The 16,265-nt window shown below is 43.7% G+C and overlaps 1 protein-coding gene across 1 annotated transcript; it reads left to right on the top strand.

Moving 5' to 3' along the window:
• The first annotated feature begins 1,912 nt into the window (after positions 1-1,912).
• On the top strand, positions 1,913-16,265 carry ABCB10 (ATP binding cassette subfamily B member 10). Its single transcript, XM_015857916.1, has 12 exons — positions 1,913-2,264; positions 6,432-6,632; positions 6,973-7,175; positions 8,174-8,308; positions 9,929-10,075; positions 10,795-10,930; positions 12,148-12,243; positions 14,286-14,495; positions 14,792-14,871; positions 15,253-15,433; positions 15,663-15,706; positions 16,199-16,265. The coding sequence occupies exons 1-12, from the start codon at positions 1,928-1,930 to the stop codon at positions 16,235-16,237; spliced, it is 1,809 nt and encodes a 602-aa protein (XP_015713402.1). The 5' UTR covers positions 1,913-1,927; the 3' UTR covers positions 16,238-16,265.

Genomic DNA, 16,265 nt, shown 5'->3' with positions numbered 1-16,265 from the left:
AAATACAGTATGGGAGATGGGTAAATTGCTGATGTGCTGTGCAATACGGGTCTTTTAGAAGGGTTTTTTTCAGATTTACTGAGCTGCTTGCCAGATGAAATATATTCTGTTCTTGAACCTGTAGTAATCTCAGTGGTCTGCAATTGGTTGACAGCCTGAATTTCAGGGTATTTGCTCTAGTAAACAAAGTGCTGTGCCCATTCACAGCTCTGTTAGAGCTGCCATTCCCATGTTTAACAGTTGCATCCCCTGATCAGCACGCTGCCACACTGTTCAGAAGTTTTAGCTTCCCTAACAGAGAAATTCGTTGTATTTCTTCCCATTTAGCTTCCTTTGTTAAAGAAGCCATCTGACAAATGCCTTTTGAGTCTGAGAACATTTTGCCAAAGTGATATTTCTGTTACTAGATCCTCTGTGTTTGCCAAGAAAAATGAGAGAGGACTTGGAGCAGTTCTGCTAACCTTGTTTTAACTGCTGCTGACTTAGTCCTCCAGGCTCAGTGTGTTCCTCAGCTGAATCCTGAGATGGCTTTCCTTGGTTCGCAGTGAGCCAGCCTCTAAAACTGTACTATTACCAGACACTGATATGACAGTTAAATTAACTGCCTGAATGTCCCCAGCCAAAGACTATCCCATCATGCTGCACGTTAGCTATGACTTATATGTATATTTTTTAAGTACTGGGTAGGAGCCAAGACTGACTGAAATAACTCAACAATGTGCACCAAGCTGCGTTTGAGAGGAGTTAGACAAGGAAGGCTTTCTTTACCAGCAGCCCTGCTTTCTTGTCTCGTTCAGATCCTCACAGTTCAGTTTAAAGTAGAATTGTCTAATCTTTGTGTAGGTTTGTCATCATCTATGAAGTCCCTGCTTGCTGTTTGTTCTCAGTGGCACAGCACTGCTCCCACTGAAGCAGCCAGAGATCAACGTGTCCCAGGGAGTTCCTCTAGGTGATGGATACAGAAGCAGATAAAAGGCAGCTGATCTTATAAGCTTCCAAGGAAGCAGAGTGAAGGTGGTTGTTCCTCCTACTGCACCACCTCCACTGTGTGCAGAGGGTGGATTGTTCACCCAAACATTTACTACATCGTGAAGCATTAGAAAGGCCTGGTTCTACTCCAAGCCGGTGCTGAGGGCAGTTAGGTCAGTATTTCCCTCTGGAGGAGGCAGCGGGGCTCTGTACTACACTATACGGCTGCGAGGCCACGCCGGGTGCAGGCAGCACAGCACAGCACAGCAGTGCAGAGCAGACCCGCCCCGTCCCGCCCGGCTCTCTTCTCGTCGGGACTCGACTCGTTGTGCCTTTCTGTCGGAGGAGGCCGCCAGAGCCACAAAAGTCCCCCCGGATGCTGTAAAAGAAAAGAGGCGTGAAAAACACGCCGCGCAGGCGCCGGACCGGGCCCAGATGGGAGAAATCCGGGGTCTGTGTCGGGGTGGTGTGTGATTATCGGCGGCAGTGTGCAGAAATAGTAATAAAATAACGCTATTGACGGCTTCGTTGTATGGGTCCCGTAGCTCCTAGTCCGGCCGTGGCACGCCTGTCCGTAGGGATGCTCTGGCAAAGAGGGGCAACCCCCCCATCCCGCCCCGGGCCGCTGTGCCCGAGGTGGCTCCTGAGCGAGCTGGGCAGCAGCGCCACTTCCCTTCTTTCTGTCCTTCCCCGGGGCCGCCTCAGCTCCGGGCGGTACCCGCCGCAGGGCAGCTTCGGCCGCCATTTCACCCGGCCGGGCGGCAAAAAGCCGCTGGGGAAGAGCAGGTCGCACCCACAGCCTTATCGGCGCAACGCACACCGGCCGCTGCCCGTGCGGCTCCGGCTGCCGACCCATGGGCGGCGGCGGCGGCTCTGAGGCGCCTCCTCCTGCCGCAGAGTCGCGCGGCGCGGACCGGCCGCAGCTCAGCTGCCGCCCGGGCTCCGCCGTGCCGGTCGCATGGCGGGCTACGCGCCGCGCCTGCCCTGGCTGCTGCCGCTGCTGCACCGCGCGGTGCCGCCCCCCTGGGTACGGGCCGCCTGCGGGGCCGCCGGGCTCCGCGCCTCTACGAGCTCGGCCGGCAGGTGCGGGGCGCTGAGCGGGGCGCTGAGCTGCCGCCTCCTGCTGCCGCCCGGAGCGGCGGGCAGCGCCCCGCGCGCACTGAGTGTGGCCGCCGGCCCCGAGCCCACACCGCCGCCGGCCCCGACAGCACCGCGGGGAGCCGCCGCCGGGCCGCCGCGCTTCGACGCCAGGAGGCTGCTGGCCCTGGCGCGTCCCGAGCGCTGGAGACTGACAGGTACCGGCCGCGGCCCTCCGGCCCCGCGGGGCTTCGGCGGAGCGCGGTGGGGAGCGGCACCGTGCCCGCGGGCAGCCCCGGGTCGGGCGGGTCGACCCGCCCGGAGCGACGCGGGGAGGCCTTGAGGGGAGCGCCGGGTGCGTGTGAAAAGCTGCGGGCAGGATCCCAGCCCGCCCCTCAAACCCTGCCTGGGGCTGCACGCAGGGAAGGCAGCAGTTGGGGAAGTTACGGAACTCGGCTGGTGCTGCTTCCCGCCTTTGTGCGTGTGCTGGGCTCGCTCCGAAAGTACATTGCAGTAAACTCGGGTCTGAGGCTGCACGCAACGAGGCAGATAATGGGAGACCCCAGGGTTGTTTTTGTGTTGGTTTGTTGGTTTATTCTCACACATCCGAGCTGTGCCAACCGAGAGTGTGTTGCCAAAAACTTTCATTTAAAAAGAAAAAAAAAAAAGAAATGCTTCTTAAACGATTTGTTTAATTCTGTTTAGTTTCCTCAGGATGGAGTAAAGCACCACGGTCTGTTACAGCACCGCTGACAGGGCCAGCTGATACAAAGTAGTCTTGATATTGCTTCTCCTGAGGGCAACAGGATCAATTGCTGCTTAGAAAGAAACTTAGCAAATCGCTGTTTGTTCGCTTGCTTTTTCTCAAGCCACCTGAATTGGTGGACAGCAGGTGTGCTCCTGTGACAGCCCTGGGCCTACAGGACTTGGCACAAACTTCATTTGTGGGCAGATCCTGTCCCTGTCTGCAACCCTCCCTGGGGTGAGGGAGGGAAGGTGTGGTAGGCAGGTCTGGGTGAGGAGGTGGTGTTGAGAAATGCAAGGTACTTCTGTGCAAGTTCTTATTCATGGTTGCAGGACTTAATGCGTTATCGTCACGTGGCCCAAATAGTTTGGATCCAAATGAAGTTCTGTTAAAAAAGCAGGAGGAAACGGCGTCAGTTGGGTTGGTGCAGATACAAACGTAAAGGTGACCTGCTCCAGTTGGCCCTGAAAGAGATATTTGCATCTTGTCTTATGCGTGGCTCTGTGCCGCCTGCTGGCTCAGGAAGCATTAGTGTGCCCTGCCAAGGAGCTGCTATGCACTAACACACAGCACCCCCTGCAAACCTTTCCTCACAGAACAATCACAGAATCATAGGATAGAGCCACCGTTGAAGTTATTCGATCCCACTGTGTGCGGGAGGCCACAAAAATGCCTTTTCAAAACGATCCTTTTTATTTCTTCCCTCTTCCTTCTTTCTCCCTGTGAGAATCTGTCCATTGCGCTTCATCCAAACCGCGCTCCGAGTAAACAATAGTTCTATTCAATTGCAGGGTAAGCACAAGCAACTTTGAAATGTTTAATCCAACAGCAAAGTGTGCCTCAATGGTGTTGATAACAGCCATATATATACATACATATACGTGTGTGTGTGTATGGGGTCCAGAACGCACTTTTGTTTGGGGTAATCTGGGTAACAGAGCAGGCTGTGTGAAATGAATACTTTAACATTTACACTGACCTTTGTCAGTGACAGCACACAGTGGCACCAAAGTATTTTCCTATCTGCTTGCCGAGCACCTTGTGCTCCTCCCTTTAGCCACTTATCACAGTGACAGCTCTTCTTTGTGCATGGAGATAAGAGTGGCTGCTGAGTCCTCTTTCTTTTATTAATCAACAGTAGCTCAGCAGCTCGACATCTGTGCTATTTTATGGTTTCTCTGCTGTTAGAATCAAATTGTGGAGCTTCATTTTGCTTGTGATTTGTGATTAAATTCCTGTAGGCATGTGTACTGCTTAAGGGGGAGAATTAGCAGTTGGAGTGATATGAGCCTTAATTTTTGGGACTGCATTGTTAGTGTGTATTGTTAACAACCCACTGACTAATACCTAAGTAGCTTAGTAGCCTGCAGTTTACGTTTCATGCTGGCATTGATTTTCAGTCCGGCTAAGGCTGTTGGAGGTAATTACAGTGAAATTCATACTAGTTTAAGTGAGGAAGTGTGGCTGGTAAATCCAGGGCAGGAATGCTGTACCACTGGACAGACAGAAGGGACTTTTAGCTGTACGCTCCTCTTACTTTGCTGAGTGTTTACATTATACAGTTGTCCATTTCCATCCATAACTGAGAAGGTGGCAGGACCCATGGACACCAAGCTGCAACACTGTGCTGTGCCCACGAAAGCAATGCTTGACTATCTTCTGCTGTCTCACAGACCAGCTTTTCCTGACAGGAGATGACCCAGATTTGTTGGATTTTCCCTGCTGCTTCACAGCCTGAATATACCTCTGCAGTCAGTGTGCTAACGAGGTCACTTGCTTGGGTGAAGTTCTTGCTACTAAATAATGTGCTTATGAGATTTGGTTGTGGGTTAGATAGGTTTGCAGCAGGGAATCTTAGATTTCTACTCTGGCTTCATATAATTTCTGTAGCTTCCAATTCAAGCTTTGAATCCTTTGATATTCTTCGTAGCACAACTGAATGACCACATGCAACTCATGACATAAGAACTGAGTATGGTAGGTTGGACATGGAAGCCAAGCTTGTTTGGGCAGTGTATGGAACCCTCCTGGGACAGCAGTTAGCACGTGGGGAAGCATTTGCTTCAGGTGGTGGTGGGTATATGTTTCTTATTGCCTTGAGTTTTTCATTAGGAAAGCACAGCTGTATTTTTGCTTAAAGTCAAACTGAAGCAAAGCTTTCTATATGTGTGTGTGAAGGTGATAAGGGGCATCACACCATCTGTGACAGATGTTGGGTGTATTGCTCTATAGCAGTGCACAGCTGCTCTCACACCATAATAAGAGTGATACAAGAAGCTCAGGATAATCGAAGGAGAACTCAGATGACTCCAGGGTTTTCAGTAAAGTTCCTTTTTGCCTTGGAAGGCATTATCTGCGAGTAGTTTTATGGTAACCATATGAGTGGTTGCTTTCAGTGTGGAGCCGTCTGCTTGAAAATTATGCTTTATAAATGGCACTGTTTGCTGTGGTTCAGTGATTTCCACATCAGGTTTGTTCAGTTTTTGAACAAGAGGGTATTTTTTGAGCTCTCAGCCTTTCAGGCCTGGTTTGCCTTCTCAGGATCAAGTTGTATTCTTGGCTTATGAAATTTCTTTGCAGAGGGAAGTTCATAAGGATCAGTTGTGCTCTAGTGCTGTGTGAAACAGCTTCAGACAGAGCTATCAAGGTGATCTTGCAACAGGAATTCATTGATGATGAGCACTGCTCCTTAGCAAGCAGACTTCTATTCATACTTACACTATTTTTCTTTCAGACCAACAATAGTGAAGAGTTAAACAAAACAAACATGGTATGGGTATTATTTTTACCCATCAAGATTAAAACATATATGCATTATCTTTTTCTTGCAAGTAGAATTGCTTGTTTTAGATGGTTCTCAAATCAGATCTTTGCTTCAGTCCATTAATATTTCAGAAACCAACAGTTGGAAGTCTTTGTTTAACAAACATGAGTAATGAAAAACAAACCAAACAGCAGTGAGGGATTGTGTGGGGGATATGGAAAACTTACTGGTGGTTATGCTCTCAGAGGATGACATCTGTGGAAAGACAACCTTGTCAAGTGTGAGAGGATATGTTAGATGAAGCGAACAGTTCCAGAACCGTGATTGTATACAGAGACTTTCGGAGTTTTCATATCATAGAATCACAGAATGACTTGGGTTGGAAGGGACCTCAAGGATCATCAAGCTCCAACCCTCCTGCCACAGGCAGGGCTGCCAACCTCCATATCTAATACTAGACCAGGCTGCCCAGGGCCCCATCCAACCTGGCCTTGAACACCTCCATGGACAGGGCATCCACAGCCCTTCCGGGCAGCCTGTTCCAACACCTCACCACTCTCATAGTAAAGAACTTCCTCCTGATACCCAACCTAAATTTTCCCTCCTTCAACTTAAAACCATTTCCCCTTGTCCTGATATTATCTACCTTTTCAAAGAGTTGGCTCCCCTCCTGTAATTCTAATGTGTATCTTGCCTAAGGTAATTTATTCAGTGACTTAAAACATCCCATTCAGAACATGACCTAAAAGAATGTTACGTAGTGCTCATGCTCACAAACTTAATAGAAATCTGAAGAGAAAAAATATTTCATATATACTATTAACGATCTTGCAAATTCAGACTTTGTTTCCTTACGTTTTCCTTGTTAATTTGCAGCTGCCGTTGGGTTTCTGACAGTTTCCAGTGTCATTACCATGTCGGCCCCTTTCTTTCTGGGGAAGGTGATCGATGTCATTTACACAAATCCCAGCAACGACTTCACTGACAGCCTGTCCAGCCTGTGTGCCTTGCTGAGTGGAATCTTTCTATGCGGTGCTGCTGCTAATGCTACTCGTGTCTACCTCATGCAGACTGCAGGTAAAAACAAAAAAGTGGACCTGAGAGTCACCTTTGTTTTTTCACGGTCAGGATATCTGGTGATGTAAAATAAAGTCTTGGCACTGGCTAAGAAAAACCTCTTGGAATCAGTAGCTTTCCTTTCCAGATCAAAGGTAAATTAATAATGCAAAGATAAGCATGCTGAATAATTGTTCATTTTTATTTACTGTTGTGCGATATCTCAGAGCATTTATGTTCCTATGATACAGTAAAACTCTGTAATGTGACTCGTTCTGTGCTGTTGAGTGCCATGATTTTTGCATTGTAGATGTGTGTAAAGTGTTCTAAGGCATGCTTGACTGCCTTCTGTTTCTGACAGGTCAAAGAATTGTGAAACGTTTGAGAACAACCATGTTCTCCTCTATTCTTAAGCAAGAAACTGCTTTCTTTGACAAGACCAGAACAGGAGAGCTGATAAACCGCTTATCTTCAGATACAGCACTCTTGGGCCGTTCATTGACCGAAAACCTTTCCGATGGGCTCCGAGCAGGCGCTCAGGCATCTGTTGGGGTTGGAATGATGGTATGGTAATCTGCTCCTTGCTTATTGCTTCTTGTAGCTTCATTTTTATTTTTCAGTTCAAAGCATGTGGTTCAGAAATTTAGTAGGCAAATAATTTAACTCTATTCTTAGTGAATATAATAAAATTAGTAGTACTGTTTCGTTGATTATTGGTGGAATAAGATGTGATGGGCCTGATGTAATACTCATTAAAGTTCATTGATTCAGGGTAAAACCTAGGTGAGCAAAGACAGCAAGCACTGAACTTTGAGATACTGCTCAAGATTTTTACAGGTGGTAGTATTTTTGTTTATAATTATTATAGAAAGATAGAATAGAGTCCTAGAACCATCCAGCTTGGAAAAGACTTTCAGGAGCATTAAGTCCAACCACCAACCTTGAAGTTACTAAACCATGTCACTTAGTGCTGTATTTGGGTAGGAAGTGTGTGAGTGAAGGCTTTGGTGTGGTGCATTAGTTAATGTTTCCCAGTAGTGAGTTTATTTACAAAAATATCTGACTTCCCTTGGTGGTTTTCATGAATTTTGTTACACTTATTCAAGAGAAGATACGCTGGTGGCAATTACTTTAAATGCAAGATAAAAGCATGGTCAATTCAAGGATTAGGGGAAAAAATAATCTTCCAAGACTGATTTTATTAGAAAGTGGTAACAGTTCCCACTATGAAGCTTTCAAGTTTTAATACTGTGTTACTGATAACAATTACATCTTTCTGTTTTTATGTATGCCAAGAGCCTGAGGTTTATTCTGACACAGATTAATGGGAATAACTTTATATCTTCCTCAGAAATGCTGCTGCCATTATGGAGTTTTAAAAGGTGGACTATAAAAAGACTGTATAGAAAGAGAGACTATTGCAGAATAATTATAACGTGTGTCAGTTAAATCAGTTTTTAATTTAATTTTTTTTTTTTTTGAGATTTTTCTGTTTTAACTACAGAAATCAAGGTGAAGTGAAAACTGAACATAATCCCCTGACACGTTCCTTTTTCTTCTAGTTTTTTGTATCTCCTAGCCTTGCTGCGTTTGTTCTGAGCGTTGTGCCACCCTTGGCTGTCCTGGCTGTGATTTATGGAAGATACTTGCGAAAACTTACTAAAATGACCCAGGATTCTCTTGCAGAAGCAACACAGGTAATCTTGCAGCAGACCCTTCTAGCCAACTTCAAAGCTACTCTGATGTATTTAGATTACTATTTCTGAAGTTACAGATCTAAAGATAACCGTACTGAACATTGCCCTAAGCCATGCTATGCCTTTAGTTTCACACCTGGACACTACAAATATAAGCTTTGGTAACACTTATCCATGCAACTCAAAACCAACAGTGCTTTGGAAAAGGATCATCAAGTCCAACCCCCCTGCCAAAGCAGGCTCCCTACACCACATCGCACAGGTAGGCGTCCAGATGTGTCTTGAATATCTCCAGAGAAGGAGACTCCACAACCCCCTGGGCAGCCTGTTCCAGTGCTCCATCACCCTCACTGTGAAGAAGTTCTTGTGCAAATCTGTACGGAACTTCCCATGCCCCAGTTTCTGGTTTCTTTAAAACTTAGAGAGTTGACCTCTCTAAGGAATGAAAGGAATCATTGACTTGTTTTCATCTTCTTTAATGTTTGAGGCTAGAATGTTTTCTATATACATAAGTTTCTGGGCATCTCAGTGTGTACTTAGTTCTTTGAGAGGGAAATAGAAGTAATTGTTGTTTCCAAGGAGGATGTTGGGAAAAGGACTTAATTGTGTTTTCTGAGTGCAATGAAATATTGAAAAGTGCTAGGAGATAAATAGTGATAAAATGTTCATTTCCTCTCAGACTAAGGTTGGGGAAATGTCATTAAAATGCATAGAAGTATAATGAGGAAAGGTTAGCTAAGATAACCATAGTTATCCGTTGTTTTAAACTTGGGGTATCCTACGTAGGAAATCTGTAAATTGTGCAGCAGAAAGATTAGACATCTTCCATATAACTCTCTCATCCTGTATCCAAAGGAAGCTCACAGTGTGAAAACTCAGTGTGGGAGTTCACTCAGACAAGCAATTTTAGTGTTCTGTTCCTATCTTCAGATTGAACAGTGTGTGGGAAAGACAATTATTGTGTTTTTATCTCCTACTCCTACACCCAAAAGGGGTCATGTTTGGTTTTTTTAGGGATATCACAGTGTCTGCTAACAACCTAGTCCAACTGCTTACAGTTTAGGTCATTTTAAAACTTCTAATTCGCTGTTTAGAAGTTAAAATAAAATACCGAGTCAGAATGGGGCATTGGCAGTTGGGCTAAATTAATTCCTGGTGCTGCTTTGTTTCAATGAGTGGAATTGTTTCAGGAAATAACAGAAAGATTTCTGTCACATGGTACTACAGAGTGCAATGTTCTTTATTTCCCCCTTCCCTATGGTGCTGTTGTAAGTTACTGTGAACAGTAATTTTCAGGTGTTCGTTGTTCACATCAAATTAAGCTTTTTTTGGAACCCTGTTCTTTTTTTTATTCTTTTCATTCTCTGTTTGCACTGAAATCCAGGTAGTCTTGAAGTTCTGTTTTAAAACTGCCTGGGCATGCAAAATAAAATTAGCATATAAAAGTTAAAGGGAAAAAAAAAAGTCAGGAGGAGGGCATGAGAATTTTTCAGTGGTAATCAAAGGAATGTACTTGGAGATTAGCATAGTAATATTGGTTTGACTTTCAAATGGTCTATAATAGGAACATTCAAAATGGTGTGACTATTTGTGTTTGCTTTCTTCTTTGCTTTAATCTAGTTAGCCGAAGAGCGGATCGGAAACATAAGAACAGTTCGAGCTTTTGGGCAAGAAATGGCTGAAATGGAGAAATACACGAATAAAGTTGATTACGTGCTACAGTTGGCTAGAAAGGAGGCACTAGCTCGGGCAGGCTTCTTTGGAGCAGTAAGTATGCTTTGATGAAAGGAAACCAACCGTGTTATTCCAAGTGTCAATTATTGTAAAATTCATGAGGATACTTGCAGATTTGCAAATAAATGAATTGAGGGTAAATTGAACCAACATAAAACTGTGGGAAGATTGGACTTAAATCAGTCTAAATTGCTGTGAAACTCTACCTCAAGATGAATTGGTATGATAAAGTCCGTTTTAGCTTCTCTTTCTGTCTCACACCTTCCTTTGTATTATCCATCTAAGCCCTTACCTCCTGTTCATGGAACTAAACCAGTGGAAATCTTTCCTCACATTTGGTATTTTACATGTTTGGCTTCCTGATGAGGTGATCAGCCATGCAAAGGAAGTATGGACTGGAGTGAGATTGTGTTTGTTTGTAACAGTTTGCACTGAATTTGTTTACCAGCTAAAACTGCAGCCTAACCACAGCCTATCAACCCTTCTTGAATTATGCCTATGTTTATCATTCCTTTCCATTTTCGGAAATGAGGATTAAAAAGGGGGGGGGGGGAATTACTTGCTCTTTGTACACTTATTGGACGGCACAGTGCAGTGTCACTGGATGTCTGTATGGCTATTGACTTGGCTGGGCTTTGCTCAGATTTAGCTCAGTCCTCTAAAACTGTAGATAACTCTTTAAGTAGAAGGAAAATTCTGAAACAATATTTCCTGTCTGCGATAAGTCTGATTTCCTTTTCTTTTTTCCTTAGACTGGCCTTTCTGGAAACTTAATTGTCCTCTCAGTCTTATACAAAGGAGGATTACTGATGGGCAGTGCTTCCATGACAGTTGGTGAACTCTCTTCATTCCTAATGTATGCCTTCTGGGTTGGAATAAGCATAGGAGGTACGGAATAAGGAATTAGATTTTGTTCACTTCAAAGCGTTGCAGTCAGTCTGGAGGTGTGAGGGAAGAAGCTCTTAAAAGATCTGCTTCCTTGGCTATCAGAACCGCAGTGGAACCCATTCCAACCACCAAATATCTGTCATCTCTGAATCATTTACACTTGGTCAGTGGACAGATACCTGGTGCTTTGGAAACATGGGGAAAAATAATATTCAATAAATGTCAAATTATATTAGAAACACTGGAGACACATTGTTGAGTCCTATTTCCAATAAAAATATCTTTAAAAATTCTCCTTGAGGTTATTGGGAACTATAGTTCTGCACAGAACTCATTCTTATGGGGACTCTGAAGTAAAGGTGTATTGCTACAAGGTGCCTGCCTTCCTGGACACCTAAAACCATAGAAATCTGAGCACTTTGTCCGCACAGTATATTTTGTCATTATTACATACCAGAGCTGATGCAGTGAGCTGTGAAGTTCATTGTGTAATCTGAAACACTGCCTCTATTTGTTTGCTGTGAGAGTTCCGTTTACAAAACTTTGCTGCCAGAGTCTTCTACCAAAAATTGAAGACGGGCTGAGAAAATTAAAAACATCTTCTCATTGGTATCTGCTGTCAGTATTATACAGTCTTGTTTACAAATGGTTCTGGATTTGCAAATGTGTGTGTCTCAGTTTCAGTGCTCTGTGTGGGAGTGACACCTTCTGCCTGGCACTGGGCAGTAAGCTGCAGGAGGTTTGGCTTTTTCTGCCAAGCAGCTTCTTGACATGGTTCATGCCTCACACTGCCAGCTTTCAGACAGTCTTTTGCAATAACGTGAAGATAAGCCCTAACTACGCCTTGTGCTGGGCTTGTTGCTCTGCAAGAATAAACCAGTAAGCCTATTTTAGGATACCTTGGGTTTTCTGCCCTCCTGAAATCACTCTTAGCACTGCATGCATTTTGAGGCCAACTTACTTTATTCTATATCTCTCCTGTGGCTGACTCAGCCAGCAGAGAATCAGACAATCATAGGATGATTTGGCCTTAGAAGGGACCTTTAGGATCATCTGGTAAAACTGACAGTGAAGGGCATTCAGAGTCTGATAGTGTGTTGGATTTAAAGATCCCCTACACATATCTGATGCTTTGATGCTGGTGCAGTGCGAAGCTGATGCCTACTCATGTCTTCCGTTTGATATAGATGCATAGTGCTGTTCTTCTTTTTGCTTAGGTCTGAGTTCCTTTTATTCTGAATTAATGAAAGGATTGGGTGCTGGTGGACGTCTGTGGGAACTTACTGAGAGGAAGCCCCAACTTCCATTTAACGGTGGGTCCTTGTTTCATTATTGTTGAAGGGAAAAAAAAGGAGAGGGAGGAGCTCTGTACAAGATGGCTGTATTTCATGTTTTCATTGAAGGACTTACCATCTCTAATGTCTATGAAATCAGCAGTCTGAAAAAAGAAGCTTTCAAAACCAGGCATTCCACCTTAAGAATATCTCAAGTTTATGGAGACAATTCACACTGATCTAGTGACGGCTGGTTCTTTGGTAAGGCATCAACTTGAAATCTAAGTTGCAAGCACAGTTTGAGGCATTTCAGCAGCATGTGTCAAATTTAGTTTGTAGCTCTTCTGATATAAGAGTAGGGGCTTGGCTAAGACAGGAATGAAAGGAAGGAAAAGGTGGAGCAAAGGTGGAGTATCTTTGAGAGGACATGAGATGTGTAGGTACAGCAGGTGTGGCTTTTGGAATGACTTCCATCCTTCTCCTCCCAGTAGCACTGCCCCCACACTTTACCCTGTAGAAGGGGCAGGAGCCATTCTGGTGAACAGCTTACCTAATTCACCACAGGTAAGGGAGTTATGGGCCTCTGCATGAGCAGTCTCCTAACCTGGAGTTTGTGGTGTTGGCCCTGGTTACAGACACATAATATTCTTGATGTCGCTGCAGTATTTTAAGCTACAGGGAAAGAAAGCAAAAGAGTTTTGAAGGGGAGGTAATGTCCTTGTTTAATCAAGTTTGACACTGATGGAAGTGTGAGGAAAACCAGGCAGTGCTTGTGACAATTCAGTCATTCACATATAATATTTCTCGTGGGCTGCTTTAAGCCTAAAGATAGATTGGTGTGTCTGAAATCACATCTATTTTATCAGTAGTTTTACAGAAAAAAAGCTGCTTGCCTTTGAGAGGAATTAGCTTTTTATAAAGGGTAGCTTGTTCATGTAGTTATCAAATCCCCAAAAGAAGATACACAAACACCATCAATAAATCTGCCTTCTGACCTTGTGCCTAAAAATTTTGTCAGCAACCCAATTTGCAGCTGTATTGTTTGGAAGCCAGACAGCACCCTCCAGTGTTGAATATATTCTGGATAAAAACAGCATTTGCCTGTCTCAGAGTAGTTCATTGAGTTGCTTATAGAAGATACTTGGTGTGAATTGCTTGTGTAATGCATCCCATTAAGCAAAAGTTTTTTAAGCCAAGAGACTTTTTCTCTACTGTCCAGGCCCCTGTGAAACACCTCCTCACACCAAACACAAAATGAGCACAACTCTGCATACAGCTTTTAGATATTTTTACAAGCAGTATGTAGAGAAAGAACTTGTGGTACCAGACTTCCAGCTCTGAAGTAGCCTTCAGTATTTCAGGCAATGTTATAGACTATGCAATGACTGGAACTGACAATAAAGAGAAGCAATTACTTGTTACTTTGACGTATTAAGAATTACGTATTATGCCTCTGATTGATCTTTGAATGCTTCCTTGTCCTGAATTTGTTATATTTTCCGCTTAAAAAAATGCTTAAAATTTGATCACAAATCAATCAGCAGTGATAGTGACAGCTTATACTTAAAAGCTAATGATTTAAATGGTGGTTCCAAGTGGTCTGTTCCCCTCCAAAGGGGCGGCCATTTCAGGTGACTTTTGTGACAGAGAAAGGGCAGTAGTGTTTATCTTTTTGCATCTGTTCCATGGCAACAGGACTTTGGCCTTCAGCAGTGTGTCATTTTATTTAATTGCTCCAAACTGATAAAATATAAATTGCTTATAATATGTTTAAAAATTCAGATTATTGTTTTAGTTATGAACACCAGAAGTTGTTACATGTTATCCCTATTGCTGTAGTAGCCTAAAGCTTCACTGTTGGGCAAGCAAGCTCAAATCACAGTCAGGAGTGAGCAGTGTACCACACTGACTTAATCATGGTTGAAACATAACCTCTGTGGTCCAATGCTGTGGCTTCCAATTGTCCATATGTTTAACGTGAAGAGATATAACTTCTATTGACTGTCTATAAAGCAGGTTCTGGAAGGTTTGAGCTGGTTTTAATGCCTGTTCATATGTTTCTGTTTTATTTCCTCATATAGAGGGAATCACGTTAGGCAAAGACACATTCAGAGGTGCTTTAGAATTCAAGGACGTCGAGTTTGCTTATCCAACACGTCCAGAAACATCCATTTTCAAAGATTTCAGCCTTTCCATTCCAGCTGGTTCTGTGATGGCGCTGGTTGGCTCGAGTGGCACAGGGAAGTCAACTATTGTATCTCTTCTTCTAAGGCTGTATGATCCTATTGCAGGTATGTTTTGCGTGTTGTTCTGATCTGACAAGTAATGCTTTGTATCTCTGATACACCTTATAAACAATAGAGGTTCCTGCACTGAGGTCCTGATGGGACCATCTCATTGGTGCAAGTGTGCTTCCCCTTGGGGTATGTGATTGCTGTGTGGTGGTGCCTGCATTGTTTTGCATCTCTGATCTGCTCTGACAGCATCCTGGTATGCATGCATCCAGGGGCCCTTGTTCTCAGCTGATTAATCTGCCTCTTCAGTGCAAGTCAGAACACCCTTAACTTTACTGTTTCTTTACTTTAAGGTACTATCACTGTTGACGGCTTTGATATTCGTCAGTTAAATCCGTTGTGGTTCAGGACAAAGATAGGAACAGTGAGTCAGGTAAGCAAGAAACAAATTCCTAAGTGAATGAAAGAATTTTCTCTAAGCAACTCGCTGTGTCACACTTTTCTTCTTTGTAGAAATGCATAGTCTTGCTTCTCAATAAAGTTCCTCCATTTCACCATAACTGCTGTTGCAAGTGTTTTCTTCTTATGTTCTAGGAAGAGCAGACTTCCCTCATTTCACACATTTTCCCATTGCACATCACTTCTATCTGACAGTGCTCTGCTCTGCTTTTTGTTATTAGGAGAATTTGGGTTTTGGTTGGATTTTTTTCCCTATTTCAATTAACTTTAGCATGCATATTCTTTTATATGGATATACAATGGATTAATGCTGTGTCTTGTAATTGAAATTCAGCTCCATTTTTTAATTTATCAGGAACCAATTCTGTTCTCCTGTTCTATTGCTGAAAATATTGCCTATGGTGCAGAGGATCCATCTACTGTGACTGCAGAGGAGATTCTGAAAGTTGCCGAAATAGCAAACGCTGCTGAGTTTATCAGAGATTTTCCTAAAGGGTTTGACACTGTAGTTGGAGAAAAAGGCATTCTACTTTCAGGTACATTTGTTATTTGATCTTAAAATCATGATGCTTCGGAGTGAAGCCAAAATTGTATTTTGTTGCTGTTGTTATTCACTCTTGTTCTCCAAGTCGTAGCCCACCATCAGTATTACCATCGCCTCTGTTCCCTTCTTAATGCAAGTGCCTAAACCAGCTCAGCGCAGGCCTCTAGTTAAAAGGACTTTGTATGTGTTCTCCTATTTCAATTTACTGCCTTTTTCTCCAGGGGGACAGAAGCAGCGAATTGCAATTGCTCGAGCTCTGCTCAAGGTAAGACTCCACCTGTTCATTAAGAAGAGTTACACAGTGTTGTGAGCTCTCATCTGTGGTTGAAACACTGATTGCTGGTAGAATTCTGTTATGTTGTGTTTCTGGGCAGTAAAGTAGCAGACAGACACCAAGCAGCATTCAGCTGAACCACCGTGAAAGATCTGTAAAAGAAGTTGTAAATAGGAAATCGAACTTCTGACTGCAGTGCTGCCAAGTATAGGTTAAAAATCACCTCCCACGGTGCTGCCGTTAGGTTAGGTATCTTTGAAATAGTCACCAGTTAGTAGTGTTCTGTTTCTTTGGCTTGCAGAACTGGAGACGAAAGCGCTGTTTCCATTTTCCTGTCTCAGCATGTAGACTTACTAAATGTAATTTCAGAGTGGCACCCAGATCTTCTGAAGAAATAATTGCTGAGCCGTACAAACACCATATTTTTGTTACATTCAGATCTTGTCCCATTGTAATCGTAACCAATTTTACTTTCTTCTTCAGAACCCCAAAATTCTTCTGTTAGATGAAGCAACAAGGTAAGAGAGAGAAAAATGTTTTCCCGACCTAG

This window comes from Coturnix japonica, chromosome 3 (genome assembly GCF_001577835.2).
Source record: "Coturnix japonica isolate 7356 chromosome 3, Coturnix japonica 2.1, whole genome shotgun sequence".
NCBI classification, from domain to species: Eukaryota; Metazoa; Chordata; class Aves; order Galliformes; family Phasianidae; genus Coturnix; species Coturnix japonica.
This window is presented reverse-complemented; position numbering and strand designations above follow the sequence as displayed.